The sequence below is a fragment of the Psittacula echo genome (assembly GCF_963264785.1).
Source record: "Psittacula echo genome assembly, chromosome: 15".
NCBI lineage: Eukaryota > Metazoa > Chordata > Aves > Psittaciformes > Psittacidae > Psittacula > Psittacula echo.
Genome location: NC_137751.1, coordinates 7,245,443 through 7,269,354, shown reverse-complemented (window position 1 = coordinate 7,269,354; position 23,912 = coordinate 7,245,443). Strand labels below are relative to the sequence as shown.

At 51.9% G+C, this 23,912-nt stretch overlaps 1 protein-coding gene across 1 annotated transcript; it reads right to left on the bottom strand.

Moving 5' to 3' along the window:
* Positions 1–2,833: 2,833 nt before the first annotated feature.
* On the bottom strand, positions 2,834–18,005 carry ADORA2B (adenosine A2b receptor; the record flags this gene model as incomplete). Its single annotated transcript, XM_080630043.1, has 2 exons — positions 2,834–3,527; positions 17,641–18,005. 2 exons carry the CDS (start codon positions 18,003–18,005, stop codon positions 2,834–2,836), a joined length of 1,059 nt encoding a protein of 352 aa, XP_080486169.1.
* Between the last annotated feature and the right edge of the window lie 5,907 nt (positions 18,006–23,912).

Below are 23,912 nucleotides of genomic sequence, written 5' to 3'. Positions count from 1 at the left end.
GCAGTAAGGAATGAAAGCTGAATAGCTGCAGCTGCACTCGCTACAGAAATTCCTCTGCCATTTTAGCTTCACATTTTTATAGATACCTTCAGAGGTTTTTTTTGGAGGGGGGCAAGGGAGGTGTTCTGGTTTTATTTTGCCTTGAAATGTCTTTGGCTCAGATCCACAAAGGCACTTAATGTGCCTAAAGCCCTTGGTGACCCAGGCCATAGTTACTAACGGCTAACAACCCAAGGGCAAGTTCATACTAAGGCTGCATCACAAGTGTCTGCAGGAATTCTGGCTCATAGGAGGGGTAGGAAAGGTAGCAGTGATGGCTGCTGAGCTGCAGTGCAAGCTGTCACATACAAGAAGTGTTCCGGGACATCTCTCTCCGTGTTGCAGCAGTGTGTGTTTCAGTCTGTCCATGCTGTCCAGAGCTTGCTTCATTTTTAGCCATCAGGAAGGGAGAGATCACATTCTTTGTTGTAAGGATAAATGTGGCTTGCAACTGCTTTGCAGCACAGCCAGACCTGCAGGTGAAACCCTGCTTGTTTCCATCCATGATTAACAGAGATTTTCCAGCCAAAGATCATACAGAAGGGAAGGATTGAAAGGAGGAGAGAGTCAAACCCTGCCCAAATGGCAAGAGGTGGCTACATGTGTTAGCTGGACTATGACCAAGACAGATGCAGCAAAGATGAATGGGGCTGTTAAAGGAGAAACACTTGGGACAGTAACTTTAACTATTCAGCTTCTTCTTGGAAATGCCAGTATCCGAGATACTGAGCTGTAGCTAAATTTGGACATTGCATAAACATGTACAAACCCATTCAGAGCCTGCTGGTGATTCACCCAGGTTTGAGACTGGCTCTTACAGCTGAGCTGTGACACACACAACAGCAAAATCCATCACTTCCAGTGAGCTGTTCCCTGGCTGCATGTTGGGCCCAAGCCACACCTGCAGTGCTGCCTGGTCACTCCAGCTGGCACAGCACATGCTGCGGGAACAGGAGTTCTTCACATCAGCTTTTCAGCTGATTTTACACCACATTTGTCATTATATACACCAGAGAAATGAAACTCTTGGGGTCTTCTATTACTCCCCTTTTAGTGCAATGCAGTTAAAAAAGAAAAAAATAGAAAGCCGATTTCTATATGTTTCAAGTACAATTTATCAGGGACAAACTGCTCCAGGCATCACAGTCTGCCCACTGGACTTGTTCTTCAGGAGCTGGCTGTGTTTAAACTTCCTTCCGTGCTCTGAAAGTCCTGCTCACTCTGTCTCCCTGGATGAGTTACCAGTGAAAACCCCATTTCATACACACCCTTGCACTCCTCACTGGTTGCATGGTGAAGCTGCTGGAGACAGACAGGTTCACTTTACCACACAGGGACCTTCAGGCAAGAGTCCTGTTTGTAAAACAAAGGCCATGCCAGAAACATTTACAGCAGTGCACGTGCCATCGTGCGTCTGGAGAAGCAGAGCATTCAGAAATGAATGTGCTGTTCTACCTTCGTCTAGTTTTACATGTCACAGTTACATACGAAATCAGGCGCAGTAATCACTGAGCTGTGGTGGCGGAGAGTTATGAACCTGCAGTACCAATTTACACTGTTGAGTGGGCTTTGTACTTAGGTCAGGCCAGGACTCCTGGCTGACTGCAGAGGCTGCAAGGTGAGCTTCAGCCCCAAGAGCTTGGTGAAAATTAAGTCACAAGGCAAGGCATCCTAGCTTCTCATATGAATTAGCTCCCCTATAGTCTCTTTTGCTACCAGTGCAGGTCAGGATTAAAAAATAGAAACAAAAATAAGAATCACCATTAGAAAGCTAAGCACTCCCAGCTGCTGGGGGTTACTGGGCTACAGAGGAGCCTTAACAAGACCAAGCGTCAGGAATCAGGCGAGCTGCAGCATCCAGCTACCGCAGCTAAACCCAGCACTTCTGGAAGCACTGCCAGGCTGTCAAGGTTTGACTTGGGAGCAAAAACCTCATTGTAGAGATCGTGTCACCAAAGCAGGGTTTGCAGTAACCTCAATGACTGGAGCAGACTAGCCGAGCCTTAGGGCACATCTGTCTTTTGCATTTTCCTAGCTGGAAACAGATTTGAAAGCAAACCTGAAGCACTGGGCTGCACAGACCTGTAAGCCAAAAGGATTTAAAGGCAATAAAACAACTGAGCTAAAACTTCAGTCTACTCCTTCCTAAAATTCTTCTCTTTCAGTAAGTAGGGCTTCCACGCTGGAGCCAGAAAGAGCTGGCCAGTTCTGCGCTTGTTTTCCCATCAACACAGTCACGTCCTTCAGAGCCTGGAACGCAGATTCAGTTTCACACCAGCAACAGGGCTAAGTAAGACTTTTTCCCATTGGAGAATACTAGCTGCATCAAACAATTGATGGAATAATTCGGGTATTACCAAAGTGCTGTCAAGTACGGACTTAAAGAACAACTCAAAAAACAGACACAAAATTATTACTCCTAAAGGAATCAAAAGATTAAAAAAAATAATAATAATAACAATTAAAATAGGACTTGACACGAGCAGCACAACTGGGGAAACACCCCCAGCAAGTGGGTCTTCCACAGTCAATGTCTGACCTGGAATGGAAACACAACACAGTCACCAGCACTCACACAACCTGGGTTTACAGTCAGTCTCCCCGCTCAGGTTATCCCTCCAGGAGGCACTATGTTAATTACAAAAATAATAATCATAACAAAAAACACAGCTGCATAACTGCATAGTGGTCATCTCTGAGCGCTCCTCCGGGAGCAAGCTGCAACCGGTCCCAGAGGCACAGGGGAGGGTAGTGTCAGGGACACTGCAGGATCCCGGAAGCAGGACATGCAGGGTCATATGGTGACAGAGGCTACAGGACAGTTAATGTTGGTGACAGTCAGGTGCTGGTTGTTGTCAGTGGTGCACTTGGGGAAGTCGTCAGTCTTACAGAGGATCTTGGAAATGATCTTGCGGAAGGTGTAGCGGAAGTCCCTGATCCGGTAGGCGTAGATGATGGGGTTGATGACAGAGTTGGCATGGGAGAGGATGATGGCCATGTACATCACCCACTCAGGCTTGGATTTGGAGAACTCCTCATGGAAGAGTGTGATGCAGTTCAAGATATGCAGGGGCAGCCAACAGAAGGCAAAAAGTCCTACAATGATGGCCAGAGACTTGGCTGCGTGGACCTCCTTCTGCAGCGTGGTCCTGGAGTTGCCCATCAGTTCAATCTGATGCAACTGTTTGCAGGCAACCATGAATATCTTAATGTAGATTCCCAGCATAATAACCAGGGGAAGCAGCACGCAGCCGAAGAAGTTGAAGTACACCATGTAGCTCATCGTTACCACATTCTCAAAGAGGCACGAGATGAAACAGACATGGTGCTCTGTCCTGGTGTCAACCCCTGTCTCGTTGGTGGTGTTGGGACAACCGCTCATGGCTTTATTCCAGCCCATAAGTGGAGTCAGTCCAATTCCAAAGGACAGGAGCCACAGCACAGCAATGAGGCTTCTTGCCCGCTTGCCAGTCACCAGACTATTATACCTACAGCAGCCAGAACAAAACCAGGATAGAGCCATTATATAAATGAGTGCTCGTGACCTCCCTGCAGTGAAAGTCATCACCATTTTGGCTGAAGCCACAAAATCCCCACCCACACCCATGTGGGAACCTCTCCTCTGCCATCACCGGAGGGGTGAAAATCTCACCTGTGCTCTACACCAACACAGCAATCTGGAGAGGTGATTTACCTGCACCAAGCATGGCCCCTGCCCACAAACATCCTTCAATGGGAGGTATGAACTGGAGTCTTAAAAGGGGCTTTATCATTGCATGAGCCTGACCCACCAACTGCAAGGAAGGCAGGAGCAGGGGGAAGGCTGACTCTGTAACCACCAGCTTACCCTCTTGCTCCAAGCAGCCACTAATGGGCATGCTGGGGCATGCTACTGGGCTACATGAACTTCTGGGCTGATCTGTTACAGCTGAGACAATGCTAGCTCTCAATTCCCCCCTGTAATAGGTAGCTAAAGACTTAACCAGCATCACCGCACACTTACAGCCTTTATACCAAAGCCAACTTGTTTCAACTTCGGCTGCTCATGTGCCTGGAACAATGCTGGCTTTCACTGGAGATTGCAGCAGTCCTGAAATGTGATGTCCCTTCCCATGCTAGCTCATACACTCAGGTGGGAAGTACACATGTGTTGGAAAGCAGGGATTCTGCTAGTTTCCCAAACAGTGCAATTCCTGGCTTACAGATGCCAGACTGCAGCCCACACGAGCTTGTTCTGGGTGGATAGCAAATACCCTGAAAGACTTTTCTGAGCCAACATCTGAAAGCAACTGCTAATGATGGATTGCTTAGGAGAATTACAAGTGAGGGATTGTGTCTCCGTTCAGTCTTGCATCCAGGCAATGGAGCTGGGAGCCAGGGACATGGGCTTCTTCCCCTGTTTGACATCCCTGCTCTGTGCATCTTCCAACAGCACTGACGTGGGCAGCTTCACCCAGCTCTGGTGTCAGCCTCCACTGCTCATGTATGTGATGTGCCAGTTCTATAGGACATGCACCATGGAGGGGCCCTGAAGCCACACACAGATCTGCAGCTTCTGAAGCCCTCAGTGGGGCTAAACCGTACAGCTGCCTGTGGTCAACTAATGCCTGAGCTCTGCTCACCCACCGTAACTGCTTGTAAAGATACAGATTTAAACCAATGCCCTCCCTGGGCATCTGCTGCTCTTACATGTGCTACACAGAAGCTCTGCTGTGGCCCAGGGATAGGCTGACGCAGTGCTGAAGGGCACAAAGCCCTGTGCTGCCCACACCTTTCCCAATCCCATGCACTGGGTGCCTTCAAGGCCAAGAAAACCAAGGTGCCCCTCCAGGTCCCAGGTTCTCAGAGACACGAACAGAGCCGGAACCTAAAGCAGTGCCAGCCAAGCTGGTTTGGGTGCACCCAGCGCAGATGCCAACATCTCTCCTCACAGACACGGAGAACCAGCGACTGCAGAAAGACAACATGAGAAACCCATTCCTGTCCCCCCCCAGCCCGTTAGCGTCTGCTGGCTGACACGCCTGTCCCCTCCTTCCCACACCCCGCTCCCAGCGCCTGTTTACCCTGGCTCGCCTTCCCTGCTCCTCCTTGCCTAAGGACGTTTGTTCTGATTTTCTTCCGGCCCGCGGTGCCGGGGGGGGCTCAATTCCCACAGAACCGCAGCTGTGCCTCTGAATCACGCTGCGGCCACCTCCGTACGAGCCCTGTCCCGCTCCTCCTGCGGGCTACGGAGACAGCAGGGGGAATGTGGGGTCTGTCAGCGCCGAGGGGCGGGCGGGAGCCCTCAGCTCCTCCTGCGTGGCCGCTGTGAGCAGGGCTTGCTTCGGGCATGGCCAGGAGGATGCGGGGACAGCGACCACGTGCAGGACCTGTGAGCACACTCCGTGGGACCGGTGTCTAAAGGGCAGGTGCAGCCACGGAAGGGTTTCTCCTGGACTTTTCTCTCATTCCCACTAAGTCTCGCTGCTCCAGAAGGTGAGAAGTTATCAGGCAGGGCATCAGTGAGGCCAAGCCCGTTGCTTTCAAAACCCCGTGGTAAGTTTTGAACAGCCAGATCTGGTCTGGGGTTGAGGGGCCTGGAAACATAAAGACTTGATTAGGAGCAAGTTCCCAGAAATCCAGTCTCTTGGCAGAGTCTGGATCTTGAGCTCCAGCATTGGCCAAGCTTATTCAGTGCTGCAGCAGCACCAAGAGCTGCTGCTGCCCTACAGCTCTGCACGTGGGAAGAGGGAAACGTGGCTCCTTGGCTTGTGCTGTTCATGTTTAGTTGATCCTCCCCTGCCACATCCCCAGAACTGTTGTATTGACACTGGAAAATGCAAAAGGGACCATTGTTCAGAAACAGAAACTGAAGGAGTCGGGCAGTTTGTGTCCCTGAATCGGGCTGTGTGCAGGAACACAAGGGAAAGCCAGCCCAGCTCCGCGCGTCCACCGCTGCCTCCTGCTGAGAACACATGACCCCAAATAAGGCTTCTTCCATCTGCTCTTCTGTTCTGTGAAGACAAGGCCCATCCTGAAGGTTTACAAAAGCAGTTCAGAAGTCACTTGATTTTCCAGGGGCTGTGATGGTGACGTGTTTAGTGCTGCTCACTCTTCCCCGGCGCATAGCAGAGCTGCCGCCAGCATCACATTTAAACACTGTGAGAAGGAGATGGTAAACGTGCTGTGCAAGAGCCAGAGCAATGAGGAGGGCTGACAGCCTGTCAGTGAAGAGACGGTCTTCATTGGAGATAGTCATTCACAATGAACAACTGCACCTCCTTAGATTAGCTTTGCTTTCACAGGGATACATCACACAGCTGATCGTGGGTAAGGGTGATGGTTGCTGCTGTGACTACAGAAAGGGTCTGTGCAAACACTCAGGTGCAGAGCTACCAGCCAGAAGAAGCCAAGGTGAAACTGGGAATAACTTGATGTTCTCAAACTGTTCACAAATTACCTTCTTATAGCCGTAGTACATTGATTTGGTGGGACACTGCCTGTACTGCCCTTAAGTTAAAGGAAGGTAAGCACGTGCTTAGAGATGAAGTGCATGTTGTCACCAAATCACGGTATGAAGAGTCTTGCTGGGAGCAGCAAGGGTTGCAGCATCTACGTGACAGAGCAGCTTCTGTCATGAACCACCACCAGCAAAAGCAGGCAGGGGCTGTGAGAGAGCTGAGCTGGGCCCCAGCCTTTTTCTCAGCACTATAAAACATGATCAGACAGTGAGGAACCAGGTTTTCACAGCTCTGACTGCTCCAGCAAACCCCTCCTTCATTCTCTTCTCAGCCTAATATTGTTAGGCAAAGAACTATTAAAGTAAATTTACTCACCTACTGTAAAACAACTACTGAACCTCCTCTGTGCTTCTGCCCAGAGGCATGAAATGTAGCTTCAATGTAAATAACAGCTGAATATTTAAAACTGATTTATTGAGGTGAAATAACTCTGGCAATGCATCAGTTCCTCTTGCACTGCCAGGCAGCCTCTTTACTGGCATCATCATCATCAAGCAGGTAATTATCTCTGCAGTGGACACGCTGCAGAAGCCCCAATGCCACCCTCAGTGTGCTGCCACCATGGAGTGATTCAGGATCTATTTCTCTGATACATATACCCATGTGTTGGCCACCATTGTCACAGTCACACAGCCGGGGTTGCAAGTCAAACACTTTAAAGAAAGCTCAGCTGCTTTTACCCCATGGTTCCGACCCTCTGGTGTTACCATGACCAAGCACTGCTGGGATGTGCCTGCAAAGGCTTCACCCAGAGCACTACATAGCTCTGCTCTGTCACCAGGCTATAGAGTGGGCAACCGTCTGGCCATTGATGACCCCTGGGCTGGCCCATGGACTGGAGATGGTGCCCTTCACCCAGCAGACATCCTTGTCACATGCAGCCCCTCTGTTTCAGTGATGGCACAGCAAGTTCCAAAGCTTCTCTTGAAGAGCATCATGGTAACCACCAAAATGGCCAAGCTGCCCATTGGTGCAGGGTGTGGGAAGTTCCTCTGTGCCCTCCAGGCATTGTGCTTCTGTAGGTAGGGGTCATGGTTGGGGTTCTTTTCCAACAGGTCTTATGCTATTTCTCCTGCTGTTTTCTAGAGCTGGGCACCAGCTCAAACACCCAGGCAGGCACCACTGAGCACAGCTGGAGCAGAGCAGGACACGCTGCCAGCCCACAGCCAGCCCAGCCTCTCCCAGGCAGGGATTTGGCTCCCGAGTGATAGGAACTGAGTCATGTCCTGCACGTAGCTGGCATCTCCCCATCAACCCCATGGAGATCACCCAGGCAGAGGCACTGCTGCTGCGGAGCTCCTGTCAAACAAGGAGCGTACAGCAGCACCAAGGTGTACATCAGCATTTGGGGCCATTAGACTTGGGGTGGAAAAGAGCAACAGCCTGGAGGAGCCAGTCTGGAAGGGACCATGATTCCCTTGTTATCTATCTCAGAGAATCCCTTATCTCAGAGAATCCCAGACTGGTTTGGGTTGAAGGGACCTTAAAGCTCATCCAGCTCCAACCCCTGCCATGGGCAGGGACACCTTCCACTAGAGCAGCTTGCTCCAAGCCCCATCCAGCCTGACCTTGAGAGCAGGAATGGGGTAGAAGAATCCCATACTGTCCCCAGGCAGCCCTGAAAGCTGAGCAGATCAAAACATTGCAGTGCCACAAACCCGCTCTCTTGGTGCTGGGCAGAGTCTGAGGCCATGATGATGGTCTGGGCCCTGACTGATAAGTTACTGAGTAAATAAACCTGAGGTTAGCAAAGAGCAAAGCCAATAGCAAGCAGTTTGTTTTACTGAACATCTGAGATGTTGCTGAACCAAAGGGGGATCTGCAAGCTGAGGAACTGCGTCAGCACTTGCCCCATGTGCTCATCAGCGCTGCAGTGCAGGGTCAACACTGGGCACCATCCATCCACACAGCCCTTGTCCTGCCTGGGGACAGGCAGGCAGGATGTGACCACTTACATTTGTCCACCCTGTTCCCAAAGTCTTTCCCAACCACCCCTGCTGCTTGGAGACACAAAAATGAACTCCATCATCTCTGTCATGGCCTGAAGACCTGCAGCTGGAATCTGGCAAACACACTGTGGGTCCTGACTCTTCAGACATCTGCAATAGGACATCCATGCACCCAGGCACTAGCGCTGTCCCACATCCTCACTGGGTGCTGAGTGAAATCCCTGCGAATGGCTGAGATGCAGCTTCTGGCAACAAAGACATTTGGAGAAATCCAACCCCTTGGTCGGGCTCCATCCCACCTGCAGCCCTCAAAATGCTGCTTGTGAAAGCCTTACACAGACACTGGGTGTTTAAATGCTTCTCCTGTGCAGGTAACACAGTGCTGAAGCTGCAGTGTTAACTTTTGCAGCAGGAAAATCTCTCCTGACAGAGCCGGCAGGCTCACAACAAGCATTTCAGTGGGGGTATCTCTGCAACCTTAACTGGGAAGACCCAGGAAATTCCAGTCCTTGTCCTGGGGACTGGTGCTTCCTGCTGCTCTCCCTGCTTCCCTGCGGGTGCCCAGGCTGCCGGATGCAGGGAGGTGAGCAGATGGAGTCTGCAGAACTCGGACCATGCAGGTGTTCTGATACAAACAAGCAGTGATAATTTATATGTTTCTATTTTAAGTGTGAAGGAAAATACACAGACACCTCTATTCACAAGGGGTGAGAGCACTTTGGCTGCCAAGCATTGTATCCTTGTCAGCTCCTTGCAGCTGGACTTTGCATCTTGCTCTTTTTGGGGTGTTTTTTGGAGCTGTAACAGCATTAAACAAGCACTGCTGCTGCCGTTGTGTTTGCTCCATGCAGAGCCGTGGAATGGAGATCACACAGCAGCTGAAACATCCTGCAGGACACTGGAAATGAATCACAAATTGCACCTTAGAGAGGGAATCAGAAAATAAAAAGGAAAGAAAAAGCTTTTTAACCAGGAAGGAGTTGGCGGCGAGAGTGAGAAATCTGATTAGCAGTTACAGGCTGAGCAGAGGAAGCAGGACATCTGCGCCCGTCCACGTCCAGTTGTAGACAAATCGCTTCCTCCCACATCTGTCCCTATTGTGACAGGGGACAGCAGCAGCATCCCCCGCTCGCACTCCCGGCCTTCCGCTGGCCGGGTTACTGCACCCATGCCAGTACCCAGGTGAGCACACAGGGTTCTTTGGCTCAGCACCATCCACGTCTGGCTGCCCACCTGGTGCATTCATGGGAAACCAGGAATGGAGACAGCACTGGCCGTGCCGTAAGATGCTGGATTCCATCCTTAACCTGTCAGGAGAAGCTGAATGGGAAGAAGCAAGCACTTACAGGGTGACAGCCATCCTCAGTTCCTGGTACCCTGAGCATGTACCCACTGGGCAAGCGGCCCCTTGGTGCTGCAGGTCCTGGGTAGTAACAGGTAAATGAGAAGACCCAGCTCTTGCAGCGCAGAGCCCGGCTGCAGGCTGCTGCTCAAGCCTTGTTGTGTAAAGGGGAGCACGGTGTTTGGGTGCTGCTCTGAGGTTTGAGCACAGGGAACCCAGCCTTGCCTTGGCTCCCACCCTCGCAGAGTGAGGAGGAGCATCCACCTCCTTGCCTCTCATTGGGGAGGCACTAAACCAGCAAGGTCACAGGCTGCAACGTTTCATTTTCAGATTGGAGGTTCACCAAAAAGCACTTTGTGGTGGGACAAGGGGGAATGGGTTTAAGCTGAAAAAGGGTAGATTTAGATCAGACATTAGGAAGTTCTTCTCTGTGAGGGTGCTGAGGCGCTGGCACAGGGTGCCCAGAGAAGCTGTGGCTGCCCCATCCCTGGCAGTGTTCAAGGCCAGGTTGGACACAGGGGCTTGGAGCAAGCTGCTCTAGTGGAAGGTGTCCCTGCCTGTGGCAGGGGTTGGAGCTGGATGAGCTTTAAGGTCCCTTCCAACCCGAACCATTCCATGATTCTGTGATTTAAAAACTGGAAGCTTTCACTTTCTCCAGGGCTTGCTTTGTTTACATTGGCATTTTCAGCCTTAGTCTGAAATAAAAGCTTGGTGAGCTTGAACTAATACAAGCAGAAGACAAGCCCGGTGTGTGGTCAGAGGCTGTCAGGGGCTGGGGCTGCCCCAGGCCTGCCACACTGCCTGTGTGTGCTCTGGGAAGTGATTCCACCTGGGAGCAGAGTCACAGAGATGCGAGGCAGAGGAAGGCACAGGGAGCAGCAGCACAGAGAGCAGGGTGAAGCCCTCCTGGCTGGGCATGAGCCCTCAGGTGACCGTGGTCATTTGCTGGTCCCAAAGGAAGGAAGGGGGATGTCTGCCAGCTGGAAGCAAACCCATTCGCAGCCCCACATTTACTGCTCCCCAGTTATGAAGCTTCAAATTACTCTTCCAAGGACAATAGCCAAAACCCGCCCGTGTTTCACACTCGGCCATGGTGATGCCTCTTGGGATGGGCTGGGTGTATGGAGGGGAGCGTTCCCTACCCCTGAGCACCCTGGGCCCTGCAGCCTGCAGGCTCGGATTATCGAGTGCCTGCAGGTTTCAGTACAAGATATCCATACCCATGTGCTTATTCCTCCGGAGAACTCCTTCCTGGGGTGGAGGCAGAGCAGCTGGGAGAGGAAAGGCTCCCATTGAGGGCAGCTGCCTCACCCCAGTTTATCCCTGCACGCTGCTCCATACAGGCTGGGACCTCAGCCTTGCCACTGCCAGTACAGGGCAAGGGAACGGGTGAACAGCATCAGGCTTGCAGGACCAGGAATGTGGAAAGGAGCAACACAAGAGAGCGCAGTTTTGGCCCAAAGTGCCCTGCAAATGGTGTGTGTTTGGGTAATGTGGAGCATTGAGACGCGAAACCACAGCTCAGGCTGGGAGGTGGGGACCTCTGAACACCAGCAGCACCGGGGATGTGGTTCTGTGAATGCTCCTCTCACGCACGCTCCCACGGCAGCTCACAGCCGGGCAGGCGTTTGCATTCGGTGCCTGGTTTCTGTCTGCCCCGGCCAGCTCTGGGGCGAGGAAAGGCGACTGAGAACTGAACCAGGACACGGGGCGCAGGGCGGGCTCGGTGCCCACGAGGGGCAACCCCCTGTGCCCGTGCCTGGTGCTGGGGGACAGGCAGGGGTGCGCAGAGCCCGGCGCACAGGAAGGAAATGAGCTCAGCTGCCACCCTCCAACGACCCGGTATCAGCGCAGAAGCAGCCGCCTCAAGACGCCCATGCTCAGGCAGGGGTGCGGGACAGCAGCGCTTCATGTGCCGCAGGGGGATTCCGAGCCCTGGAGCGCAGCAGCCTGGTGCTCCCTACCTGAGACCGCAGGGCTGAGAGGAGCCCGAGGCCCTGCCGAGCTCTTTCTCGGCACCACCCTGCCTCCAAGGCTCTAAACCCCAGTTACCGGCCTCACAGTGCCTGGGGCTGAGCATTTTTGTCATTCCAAACCTCCCAGCGCGGGCAGACCTCAGATGAGCAGCACCCGGGTGGCTGCGTTAAAGGCAGCTGGTAGAGGTGAGATAGGAACTGCGATTCCCAGCGAACTGCTTGGGTGCGATCCTGTACATAGAGCAGTGCTGCAACCACCCCGCTCCCAGGCCCCCAGTGCCCTGCTCACTGAGATAACAGATGAAGGTGAGGAGAGGGCAGATCTCTGCTGGATCACTCTTTCTATAATGAAACTGGTGCTAAAGCCCTTCCCAAAGGCCACAAACCACTCTCCATCCACCAGCCCCAGCAAGCTGCTACTCATCTGCCTTCCCTGCAGAGCCCAGACCCACCTTCCCAAGGACTGGTGGATCTCGTGTGGTCAGCACCATTCACCCCATGTGCCTCATCCCAGCACACTCCAGCAGCTCCAGGAGCCCATCCTGTCCTCGCATCCAGGTTCACTTAGTGATACAGCATCCAGCCCCTTGTGCCACCTACCGGGAAGGGAGGATGTGGCCAACAGCCACCCCACAGCACCGTGATCCTGGGAACCTGGCACTGTGGTTTGGGTGGGAGGGAGGATGTGAACACCGGGGTGATGGGTGCTGATGCACCGTGCACCATGAAGGGGGTGCACGCAGAGCCCCAGCCACAGTGGCACCGATCTCCCTGCACAGGGACTACTCTGTCCCTTGTCCCCAGCAGGTTCAGCAACCCCAGTCGTGGTGCTGACACCGATGCCTACATGGCACCAAAAGCTGAGCATAAGGGCACGGACACATCCCACTGATGTCCTCACAGGTTATTTGTGGCTCATGCCCAGGCCTGCTGTCATCCATAGGATTAGGAGTTAATCCACTCTTTGGCACATACAAATTCCACGAGCTTGCTGGACTTCACAAAGCTGTGAGAGCAGATGGGGAGGGGAGAGCACTGACACATCTGTAGGGCACAGCTGGCGCCAGTGATTCCTGGAATCTTGTGGGCAAATACAGTAATAGGAGCCCCACACCCCCGTGCAGTGACTGCCTGGTGTAGCCAAAGGCTGGGGCAGAACACTCCTAAAGGACTCTATTTTGTGGTCTGGGACAAACAGCAAATCCATCCAGGCTCCTGTGCTGCTCAGGGTGTCAGGGTCAGGCACCGCACGCGTGAGCCACACGTGAACAGCAGAGCAGGGCCGGGGTTCAGACGAAGGGCAAAGCAAGGATTTCCCTTCAGAGAGGAAATGAAGCAAGGGCAGAAGAAGGAAGAGCGGCCGCAATGCTGCGTGTTGTTGGTGCCACACAGAAAATGGCAAGTGAAGACCGAGGCTCTGAGGGGGATTTTCTCCTCAGTGGCTCCAGCCCTCCCACATGCCATTAACATCCACCCCATTTGCTTTGCTGAGGAACAAGATGGGAGTTGAAAGGAATCAGGAGCCATTCCTAGCTGGGGACACAGAGCGAACCACTTCCTCTGCAGCAGCAGGGCACAGCGAGGGCAGGCAGCCATGGAGCATCAGCCAGCTCACGTCTAGAAAGGCCACTGCTCAGCTAAAAGGTCAGATGAGAGCAACAATGACCCAAGTGAAACTTGTCCCCATGAGGACAGCAGAAAGGAGCTGGACTGGTACTTTCATCGTGTCAAAGACAAGAGGGGCAGCAGCTCACATGAGAGGCTGGCAGCACCAGAAGCAGAGCAACACCATTAGCAGATCGTGATCCGAGCACAGATGCTCTGACTGCAGGAGGACAGCAAGGGCTCAGTGCAGAAAGGAAGAGGCCATGGTCATGGACACTCTGTTCCAGTTCATGGCAAAGCTGCCTGGGAACATCAGTCCTGCAGTTCTGCTAGGGATGAAACTGAAGATGGGAGAGAACTAAATCCAGGGAGGAAGAACAAGCACCAGATCGGCTCAAACCACAGGGACCTGGGTCTAATTTTCCCTCTGGAGGTCTCTGCTGGGGTGTTTGCCAGGTGGGCAGCAGCAGTAACACATTCACTGTCCTGCAGGACATCACCAGCCAGACAAGGGCACACACAGCATGATGTTGCACAGCATTTCATTCTTCTTTTACTCTCTAAGTACAGATACTCTTCTCCCTCCCTAATTCCAGACACATTTGTTCCAGGCATCTCTCCGTACCTACAATTATTAGCCATGCCAAAGGATTTTGGTTAATGCAAATAAAAGGGAAAGACTTTATTCCACCTACAAATCTTCTTTGGCTCACAGCTATGGGACTGTGGGTGAGATCCAGCCCTGAAGAAAGCCAGAGAGCGAAAGCCTCACGCTGCTCTTGTGCCAAACACTCTGCAGGATGGATTTACTGCTCCTGAAAGGTGCCCAACTGCTGGGATTTGCCACTGTGCTTGGAGAAAGAGCAATGGACGAGCGAGGTTTCGGGGGGGTTGGTTTGGTAGGGAGGAGCAGGGATGGTGCCATGTACCTGGGGCAGCACGAGGGTGGGCACACACAGGCAGCAGCACTGCCTGGTCGAAAGTACGGGGGTCCAGGGGTAGGTGGAAAGCAAGGCAGGGTTAGAGCGTGTCTGAAGAAGGGACCCAGGGAAGGGCTCAGAGCTGCAGCTGCACAAAGTGGGCAGCGCGGGCTCCTCCACACACAGCGAATTGTCAAAAGCAAACAAACAAAATCAGAGTTTCAAGGGACAGAAAGAATTCATGGCTCCAGGTCAAATCCAGGGAATATTTTTAGCCAGAAGAGGGAGGGTTCAAAACCACCATTTTTAAATGTTCTGAGATTTAGGGGTTTTTTGTTGTTCTGCAATTGTCTGGATAAGAATTTGTGATTCCTTCCCAGCAAGGATGCCACCGCTTCAAAAAGCAGCGCAATGACATCGGGAGGGTTAAGCAGCTCAAACAACAATCTGCTGGGTTGCTCAGGATCACTTTGTTTCTCCGAAACCTCCAAGTATCTCCTGCAGTTTGACTGGGATAATTTCCCTCTTTCCCATGAGATTTCTTGGTTCAGCCACAGAACTGAAAAATCCATTATTAGCCTGGCTGTAGCGCAAACTTCTCCTGTGCACCCCCCCAGTGTGCTTAAATAGCCCTGAAATTGTATTAAGTAATGCGGCACAGTCAGTTCCCAGTGTCCCTGCAGAGGTTTCCACAGGGAGCTGGTGGAGCACTGGATGCAGCACTGACACTTGTCCACTCTGCCACAACTGTTCTGGAATTACTCGATAGGACTTGGACAAAATCAGTTTCTGAGACATTTGGTACTTCACGGCCTGTGATCAGCCCTGCGCTGGTCTCCAGAATGAGGGCTTCAGTGAGAAACACTTTCTTCAGGTTTCCATTCCTGCAAACTGATGGACACCGTTCCCTTCCCACAGCACAAACCTCCTTCCAGAAACACCACGTGCATCTACCTAGGGCGGTGGACAGACAAGTTCCTTCCTGCTTGCTGCTGGCAACACCGTGGAGCATCCCAGGAGTGACGATGCTGATGAGACAGCTCTAACCCTAGTGCAGTAGAGAAGTGTTTTACCAGTGGAGTTCTATAACCTCCTCTATCCTCACTTGAGCTTGGCTGTACAAATAAAAGCAGCCTTTCAGTACCAGTCCCTAAACCTCTTGTTGCCAAAGCAATGCCCTGTCCATTGCCCTGCACTCCTAGCAGGGAGAAACCTCCCTCCTTACAAAGGACTTTTACTTCTTTGACACTTCTGAAAGCAATAAAATGAGCCTCAATGCCAAGACCAAGTTTAATCCAAACTGCATTATTTAGACCAGCCTAGGGTGGGACTCCTTGATCTGCGTTTACAGCTGAAGGGAGTAGAAAGCACTCACAGGAATAAAGATGTTTGTGCAAATAGAATAAAAGGTTTGGCCTAAGAGGGGGTGAAAAAGCAGCCCTGAAGCAAGGCAAAACTGCCCTGGGATGCCATCCCACAGGTATATGAACTGACCTCCCAGAGAGCTGAGCAAAGCTGCCAGAGACCAGGACTGGGGGGGTGGGGGGGAAACAAGAAGAAGAAAAGAGAGTGGAAGAAATACTCAGCAAAACCACTTCCCTTCCGCAGCCGTGTGAATGGTCCCATCAGAGCACTTCGGAGCTGCTGCTCTCACTTCGAATCCCTCACAAGATCGATTTCCTCAGTTAAGGGCTGCAAAAAGCCCTTGTGGTTCAAAGGATGAGAGTTACAACCGTGTTTGAACAGCCTGCTTGTGGTTAAACCCAAAAACTCCAACCTGCTCCCGTGGCCGCTGCTGTGCCGCTCGCCCCCATCCTGAGAAAGCCCCAAGGAGGGGATGGGAGAGGAACTGCAGCGTTATCCGGAGCAGTGTATCCCAGTACAGGCAGGGGGCTGTGAAGGCAAGCAGCAGTGTCAGAGGAGCTGGCAGGGGTGTGAACAGCCCTGACCCCGCTCGCTCTGTATCAATGGGTGCTGCCGGTCTGCTCTTGCTTACCCTGCATCCCATGGGATTTCCGTGCGCGCTGCTGCAGTGACACACGCAGCACACGCATGTTTCCACTACCAGACTTTATCATCTGCCTGGTGGCTGATTCATATTTGCCCAACAGATGGGGGTTCTCCAGCACGAGGTGCCAGAACAGGGTGAAAGGGGTTTTTGAAGTCATTTTAGGTCATCACTCATGCAAGGGAGATACCAGAGATGAGCAGAATGGAGAAAAGCTGCAGCTCACACAGTTCAGCTGAGGTCCCTACACCAACCCTGGAGCAGCCTTGGACTCCCGCTCCACCGATGATGCGTCCTATTCTCAGGGAGGGACAACAGAGACATGAAGGAGACTGAGACTAATGGACTCGGGTCATTTGTAATGCAAAGCCGGGGTTTTGGTGCATTTAAGCTTAAGGCAGCTGCTGCAGCAACTCACTCAGGAAGTGCCTGTAAATTACGTTTGATAGTTCACCCCGTTATGGTTCAACATCCCATAAATTACAAGGAAACCAGCTTATGTCTTTGATGCTGCACTTGGATGGAAGTCTAAACAGTAAAACAGTCCAATGTGTGAAACCTTTCTCTTTCCCTCTTTTCCTTTCACAGTGTATGCACAGAGCTGACACCTTCTGACATTTGCTGCTCTATAGACTCATGATAAGTACTCTGAAGGAAAAGGTACGTATGCAAGCATGGAAATATGGTTTCAGCATTTATAGATGCAACAAACTGTGCTTTCAGTCCAATTCTAGCCCCCTGAGAACTGGAACACAGCCTGGTTAGACTCTACACCTGGCTGAAAATGTGAAGTGCGTACAAAGTCATATTAAGATCTATTTAAGGTGACTTTCAGCTTTTCTGAATGTATTGTGACCTGAGCTGAGGAAGAGACAAGAACTTTTACAGGACAGCCTACATGACTGCTTCTCTAATAGCTGGAAAATAGGAGAAACAGTGGGTGCTCCTATATTTAGTTACCTGGGAGATGCCCAGACACCACAGTAATGGGGTCTGTATAAATACCTGCATAGATAGCTACAACTATTCCAAGCACACTCCTGAATCACCCCACTGATTCATGACCTTCCCAGGGCAGACACCCTCCAGAAACTGAGCTATCAGGTGCATTTTGAAGTGAGAGGCAGGATATTGGAACCCCGATCCAGTCCTGCAGCAAGTAAGTACAAAATCCCTGTTCTTTTCATCATCACCTCTGAGGGCAATGCTAGAGACCAGCGGTCCCTGCACGCTAATACAAGGAAGATCACAGCCTGGGCTCTCAGGGAATGTGGCTACCTGCATCCACTCCAGCCTCTTACCTCAGCGGGATCTTAATAGCCAGGTACCTGTCGATGGCCACCGCCAGCAAGCTGAAAATGGAGCTTTGAGTCAGCACCAGCACGAAGCAGGCGAAGAAGAGGCAGCTGTGAAAATCCACCTGGAATCCAATGCTGATGGTGATGGCGAAAGGGATGGCTAACAAACCCACGGCAATGTCAGCCACCGCCAGAGACACCAGGAAATAGTTGGTGGCATTCTTCAAGGTGCTGTTGATGGCCACGGCCCAGCAGACCAGGACATTGCCAGCGATGGAGAGCACAGCGATGATCAGTTCCAGCACGATGTAAGTGGTTTTCATTGTGTCCATGGCGAGAGCCCAGGGCGAGGAACTAGAACCGTTCATGAGAAAAAGGTACTTTCCACCGGGCGCCCGGCCGCAGGTACCAACAGGCCACGGGGCAGCGCTGCCCGGAGACAAACACCCATGTCCAGGCTCACCGCCGCCTCCCGCCCGGCCCTGGGGGGCCCGAGGGGCGCAGCGAGCCCCGGCCCGCGGCCCCCCGCTGCCCGCACCGCCCGGCCCCCGGCCGGCATCCGCGCTCCCGGGGGCTCCGGTCACCGCTCCTCCGCCGCCGGGCCCGGCCGCTGCGCCCGCCGCGGGGCCATCCGCCGGCACCTCGGGGCGGGACGGCACCGGACGGGACGGGACGGACGCCGCTGCTCCGCCCGGGGATGCTCCGCTGCCGCCCTCCCGCCCGCTCCCCGCGGAAAGCCGCTGCCGGCCGCGGCGGGGCTATTTCTGCACATGGAGCGAGCGGGGCGGGGAGAGCGCGGCGCTGAGCCGATTGGCCGGGACCCGGCGGGCCCCGGGACGGCACCTCCGCGCCGCCCGGCCCCGGGACTGCCCCGGCCCCTGCACGGCCCCCGGTGGTCCAGCCCCGGGGAGCTGGGCTCAGCCAAACGAGGACCAAAAGTTCCCCCGAGCCCCCCGCTCACGGCGCTGGGCTCAGTTGCCGTGGTTGCCCCAAGGGGAAAAGTCCCCAGGAGCAAGGGAAGAGCAAAGAGATTTCACAAAAAGCCTCGTGCCCGCGGCCGGGTTGTGACCAACGTGACAGCCCCTGATGTAAGGAAACGGCAAAATACCGCGGATTAGCAAACGCTGTTACTCACAGGGCTACAGGCGTTGAGCTGGGGTTTAAGGAGCTTGGAAAAAATGAAGACCTAACGCAATCACCAACGACAGGGGTTGTCTGCACTTAGAAGCAGCAAAGGATGTGAAGATAAATATAGTTTCATAAGTACTTACCTTTCCCGCACAGCTTTCGTGCGTTGTATCGTGTTCACCATCAAAACACAACCAGATTGGAGACTGAACCCAATTCTGGTTTTATAGCATCCAGCAGTGCTGAAAAGCCAGGACTGAAACTAGGAAAACCTCCGAACATTTAAAGCAAAATGAACCTTCCTGTAGCAAATAAAGTCAAAGAAATTGCTTCTTAAAGTACAAAACTAAGTTGGAAATTAAATTCAGCAGCAGGGAAAGCTTTCTGGGGATCCAAAGTTAAAGCAGAGCAAAACCACACGGAAAAATGGATCAAAATGATTCCTATGGACATGGTGTAAATGAGACACGGTCACTAACAGTGCTTTGGATCAGAGTGATATGAAGGGAAACTCCTAATTTGCACGGAATGAAGCTATTCTTTATTTTTGAAGTTGAACATCTTTGGAGCAGGAAGCTGAAGGATAACGAATGCCGAAGGAAAGCCATGGCTGTGGGATATTTAATTCCATGGGGATTTAGAGCAAGGTTCCCTTTGTTCCTTTTAGACAAAAGGATCTGCACTCAGGGAACATTCCTGCCCCTTGCCCTCCCACCTAACACCTTCACACTTCCATCCTTTGGAGCACTTTGCCTGCACAAAGAAACGTCGGAGTCTCACAACAGCACTAACAGATGCGTACGTAACTCCTGTGATTCAGACACAGAGTTTTGAGGAGGACTCAGGGCTGCTGGTACACAGCCTCCACGTGAGCCTGCTCCATCATCCTCAGCATCGGCTCAATCCTGAACTTGCCTACACTGGTTTGGTTTATTTTTTCTTTCGGGATGAGTGTAGCTTCCCTTGTGCAGAGCCTGTTATAATCATGTAAACAAAGGTAAACTAGCATGGAAAAGCACTTTTTCCCCCAAAGCAATGGATTTACATCAGGGTTTTTACACACATTGTTTTCCTAGCTCTAAAACATGTGCCAACAGAAGCCTTTGGCGGCTTTATGGCACTTGGGTGAAGCGGGAATTAACTTCGGTGGATACATACAAACAGTGCATGCATTTTATAAGAAACGGATCTGCTTTTGTGATTATGAAAGTAGGGTTTACAGCCTGAGCAAAGGGAGGGAGCTGTTTATCAGGTCAGACAGAGAAACCAGTATTTCACAGTCTGATGAATGGGTTGCTCTGGGTAAGGCCTCTCTGTGAGACAGGTAGTGAGGCACTGTGGGTGTTATGGATTTTGCATTACACAGAGATTCATGGCTCTCCAAAGCAGCAAAGCCTTTGCCAAGGTCCAGTGGCTTATTCTGGCTCTAACTGATGCAACTGAACTTCTGAATACAACTTGGCTGCAAGTGGAGCCAAGGACAAGCATGCTCAGCTCCGTTGTATCAAACGTGGTTAAATCCTGCTGGCAGCAAGAGGAGGATGAGCCCATTCCCATCTGGAGATACTGACACTGCCCTCCAGCTGCATTCTTCAAGCCTTGTTTTAAAATATATGGCACTGTGTACCCTACCATTAAATACCAACCGAATGTGCTGGCCTTGTAAAGTAATCATCTGAGCAGGCGTTGTGAAACTCTGCAGTTCCTGAGGCTCTGAGGATGGGGAGTCCGCAGCTGATAATGTCCATATTTATATACTGGAGTCCGTAAAGGAGCAAGGAAGTCACACGATTGGGAAGGTAAATACAGCCCAGAGCTTGTGGAATCCATTCAAGAACAGAGAGCAATAGTGACATGGCAACAGGTCACTGGTGCACCGCTGGATGTGAAGATGTGACACACAAATGAATCACCATTACTATTATTTTCCTGGATTCTATTTTACTCTGGGGATTTGCCTCTCAGCACTCATGTAGGAAACGGCACCAGCCCCAACCTGCTTCTTTCAAGTGTAAGAACTAATCTGGCTCTTTTGTTCAGAGGGAAGCTGATTTAAACAGATCCCACGTTATGAATGGCGATGCAGTGGGAGGCAGGATCAGCACCCTGGTGTGGCGGCTCCGGGGCTTGGCAGGAGCCCACCGACCTCGTACGTGCTGTTCCTTCTGTCGCTGCTGTCCCGAGGGAGCAGAGCTGCCGCTTTGGAGGCCCTGCGCTTCCTGCAGCCTTCTGTGATCTCTTTTGTATGAGGCCTCTGTGCAGCCTCGGGCTTCTCTGAGGACTTCCCCAGCAACCCCTGGCTTGACACCTCCACTTCTCTTGGCCCAGGCTCAAAGAGCGGGTGAGAGCCCCACCAGCACACATCTCTCCATGCACACCCAATGCACACCCAGGCAGCCCACAGGTCCCTGAACACAAAGTAAAGCTCCCGAGTCAGTGACAGCCGAGATGTTCTTGCTGGTCCTGCAGCCAGATTTGCCATCTCAGGCACTCCTGGGATAACACAGAGTTAAAAAGAAGAGTAACAAGGGCTGAAGTGGGAGTGTGTCTGCTTCAAAGGGACACAGGCACCTTCTGGATATCAAAAACAGGGAAGGGAAAGGAAGGTGGATGCCAGACAGAAAGTTCATCCATCATACTGACTTTGGCAGCCCTTCATCCACCCATGAGAGCTGCGGCATTGGGTAGAACTGGCTCTTGGGTGGTAGAGGGCATCAGCCCAGCACTTGGAGGCTTCACAAGCAAAGCAGCTGCTAGCTACCCATTCCATGGAGAGGCTGCTCCATCCCAAAACCTTCCTGTAGAGAGGAGAGACTGGGAAATAAGGAGAGACAGAGGCAGTACCCACAGCTTTCTGCACAAGCCCTGATTTGGAGCTCAGGCTGTGGCACAGTCCCGAGCCGTGCCATGTGCCCTTCTGTGTCCACAGAGGCCCAGAGGTTCTCTCTTCTGGCAGACCTTGCCAGTACACCTCAGTACAAGCCTCCACACACATCTCCCCAGGAGACGCATTTCAAACCCCTTTTCACTGCCTATCTCCTCTGCAAGGGCTGGCTGCTCAGGGAATGACTGTGGTGCCAGTGGTGATGGTGGGATTTGCAAGGTGGACGTGAGGAGCTGGATGAAGAACCAGCCCATGTCTCTAAAATGGCCATACCTAACTGCCAGGGCAGCAAAGCTCAGCTACAACTTGCTCAATAGGAACCATGAGCCTCTCAGAGCAGCACGATCCAAATCCCCATTAGCACTCAAGTCTTCACTAGCACTTCTGCGTTGTTTTGCAGGACAAGACGTAGCTTGCCCTGAGCCTGACTCCAAGAAAGGATTCCCAAGACACAATATAACCTCTAAACCATCCAGCAGGTACAAAAGCCCTCTTCAAAGTGGTACTGCCAAGGACGGGCTGAACTGCACACAGTCTACGCAAGCGAGGTGAAGGGAACGTGTTTTTGAGGCTAAGGTGGTGTGCGGGCAGGTGAAGCAAGCACTCGGCTCTGCCTGGATATTTATTGCTGCATTGCTGTGCTGAGCATCAGCCGGGCAAAGATTCCAGGTGAGCTCTGAAGTGAACAGTGATGGAGGTGAATGGCCAAAGGTGAGGTTTGCTGCTGTATTGCTGTAGCTGTTTATCTGGAAGAGACTGGGAAGGCGGAGAGTAAAATTCCAGAGGAAACTACTTCCATACTGGAGCTTTCAGCCAGTCTGCAAAATCCTTGGAAAACAGAGCAGGAAAATTAAGGTAAATCACAAACAGCAGATCAACCATCCTGGGTTTTCCTGGTCTCCAGGGTCACTGCCAGATAATAAATGTCTATGATCCTGGAATTTAAACCCGGTGCTTAAATTACCTGTGAGAACTCATCTTGTAACAATGCAGGTGCGTGAATTCTTTGTGCACTGTGGGTTGCATCTTGCACCTTTCATTAAAACCAAAAAAGTCACCACAAGACTCAACACAATAAACTCTAAACAGTGGTGTAATTCAAAAGGAAGGATTTTGGCTGGGCGGAGGCCGGGTATGAGGATACCAGTTTGAAGACAGTTTTAACTGATCTCAGGGTTTGATTTTATTTACTAACCACCTTCTATGATGAACAGCCAAGTACCTCTTCCAGCACTCACTTCAAATGAAAGCTGTGGCTCAAGCCAGGAGCAAATGATGCCCTGAGCCCTGGTTGTGAGGTCTCACCTGCACGGGGCTCCCAGCATGTACTGGGACCAGTTGTCCCGTTTGTGCTGGTGGAGACGGTACAGCTCATTTCACAGAGAAATCCATAGAAAGCGTTGTTACGTTTCCAGGCCAATGTCAGTAGTGGAAAGCCCAGGGCGAAGCTGGGCGGGCGGTGATGTGTCTGCAATTCAGACATCAAACAGCCCGGGATCGCTTCATTCACAGCTGGAGCTGCTTCTCAGGCACCTTCACAACTCCATGCCCCTAAGAAAGCAAACTCGCTAAGTGCCTGCTCCGCAGCCTGGCTGGAGCTTCGCTCCCAACCAACACTTTACAACAACAATAAGAAGTGATTCCGCTGCCTGCCAAACCCTGACCGGGCAGGGAAATGTTCCCTTCTCCCAAGCCTTTAAAGCCATTCTGCTTTATGCAGAAATGTGACATTTGGAGCTCTGAGTGAATGCAATGAGAAGACATGAACTGGTGCAACACAACTGCTCTGAGTGTAGAATTGTGCTCAAATTATAGGTTTAATTCAAATCCTTCAGCCTCTTTGTGCAAGATAGAACCAAGATTTGTAACTATCCGTGCAGGTCACTCGGGGGTTAAAGGGCAGCTTGGCTGTGGCAAAGGGAATCTGCAGGATACACTGCAAAATTCAAATCAGCCAATGCAGAGGAGGGATGAGCCTTCCTGGCCCATCTGGCTCCACACTTCAGCTGCCAGCAAAAGCTCAGTTTGCGCTCCAAACCTGTTTGAACCCAGGATCATTGTTACACAGCCTCTATTCTATTGCTCTATTGCAAAGATAGGAGATTTGTTTGTTTTGTTTCCAGAACTATTGGCAAAATTGCCATGTAAACCTAGCGGTAAATACTGTTGAAACCCAAAAACTTGGTCAGTGTGGTTTCCATCCTTGCAAGACCGGAAGCCCTTCTAGTCACTATGAAAGCAATGTCTAAATCAAAGAACCTGG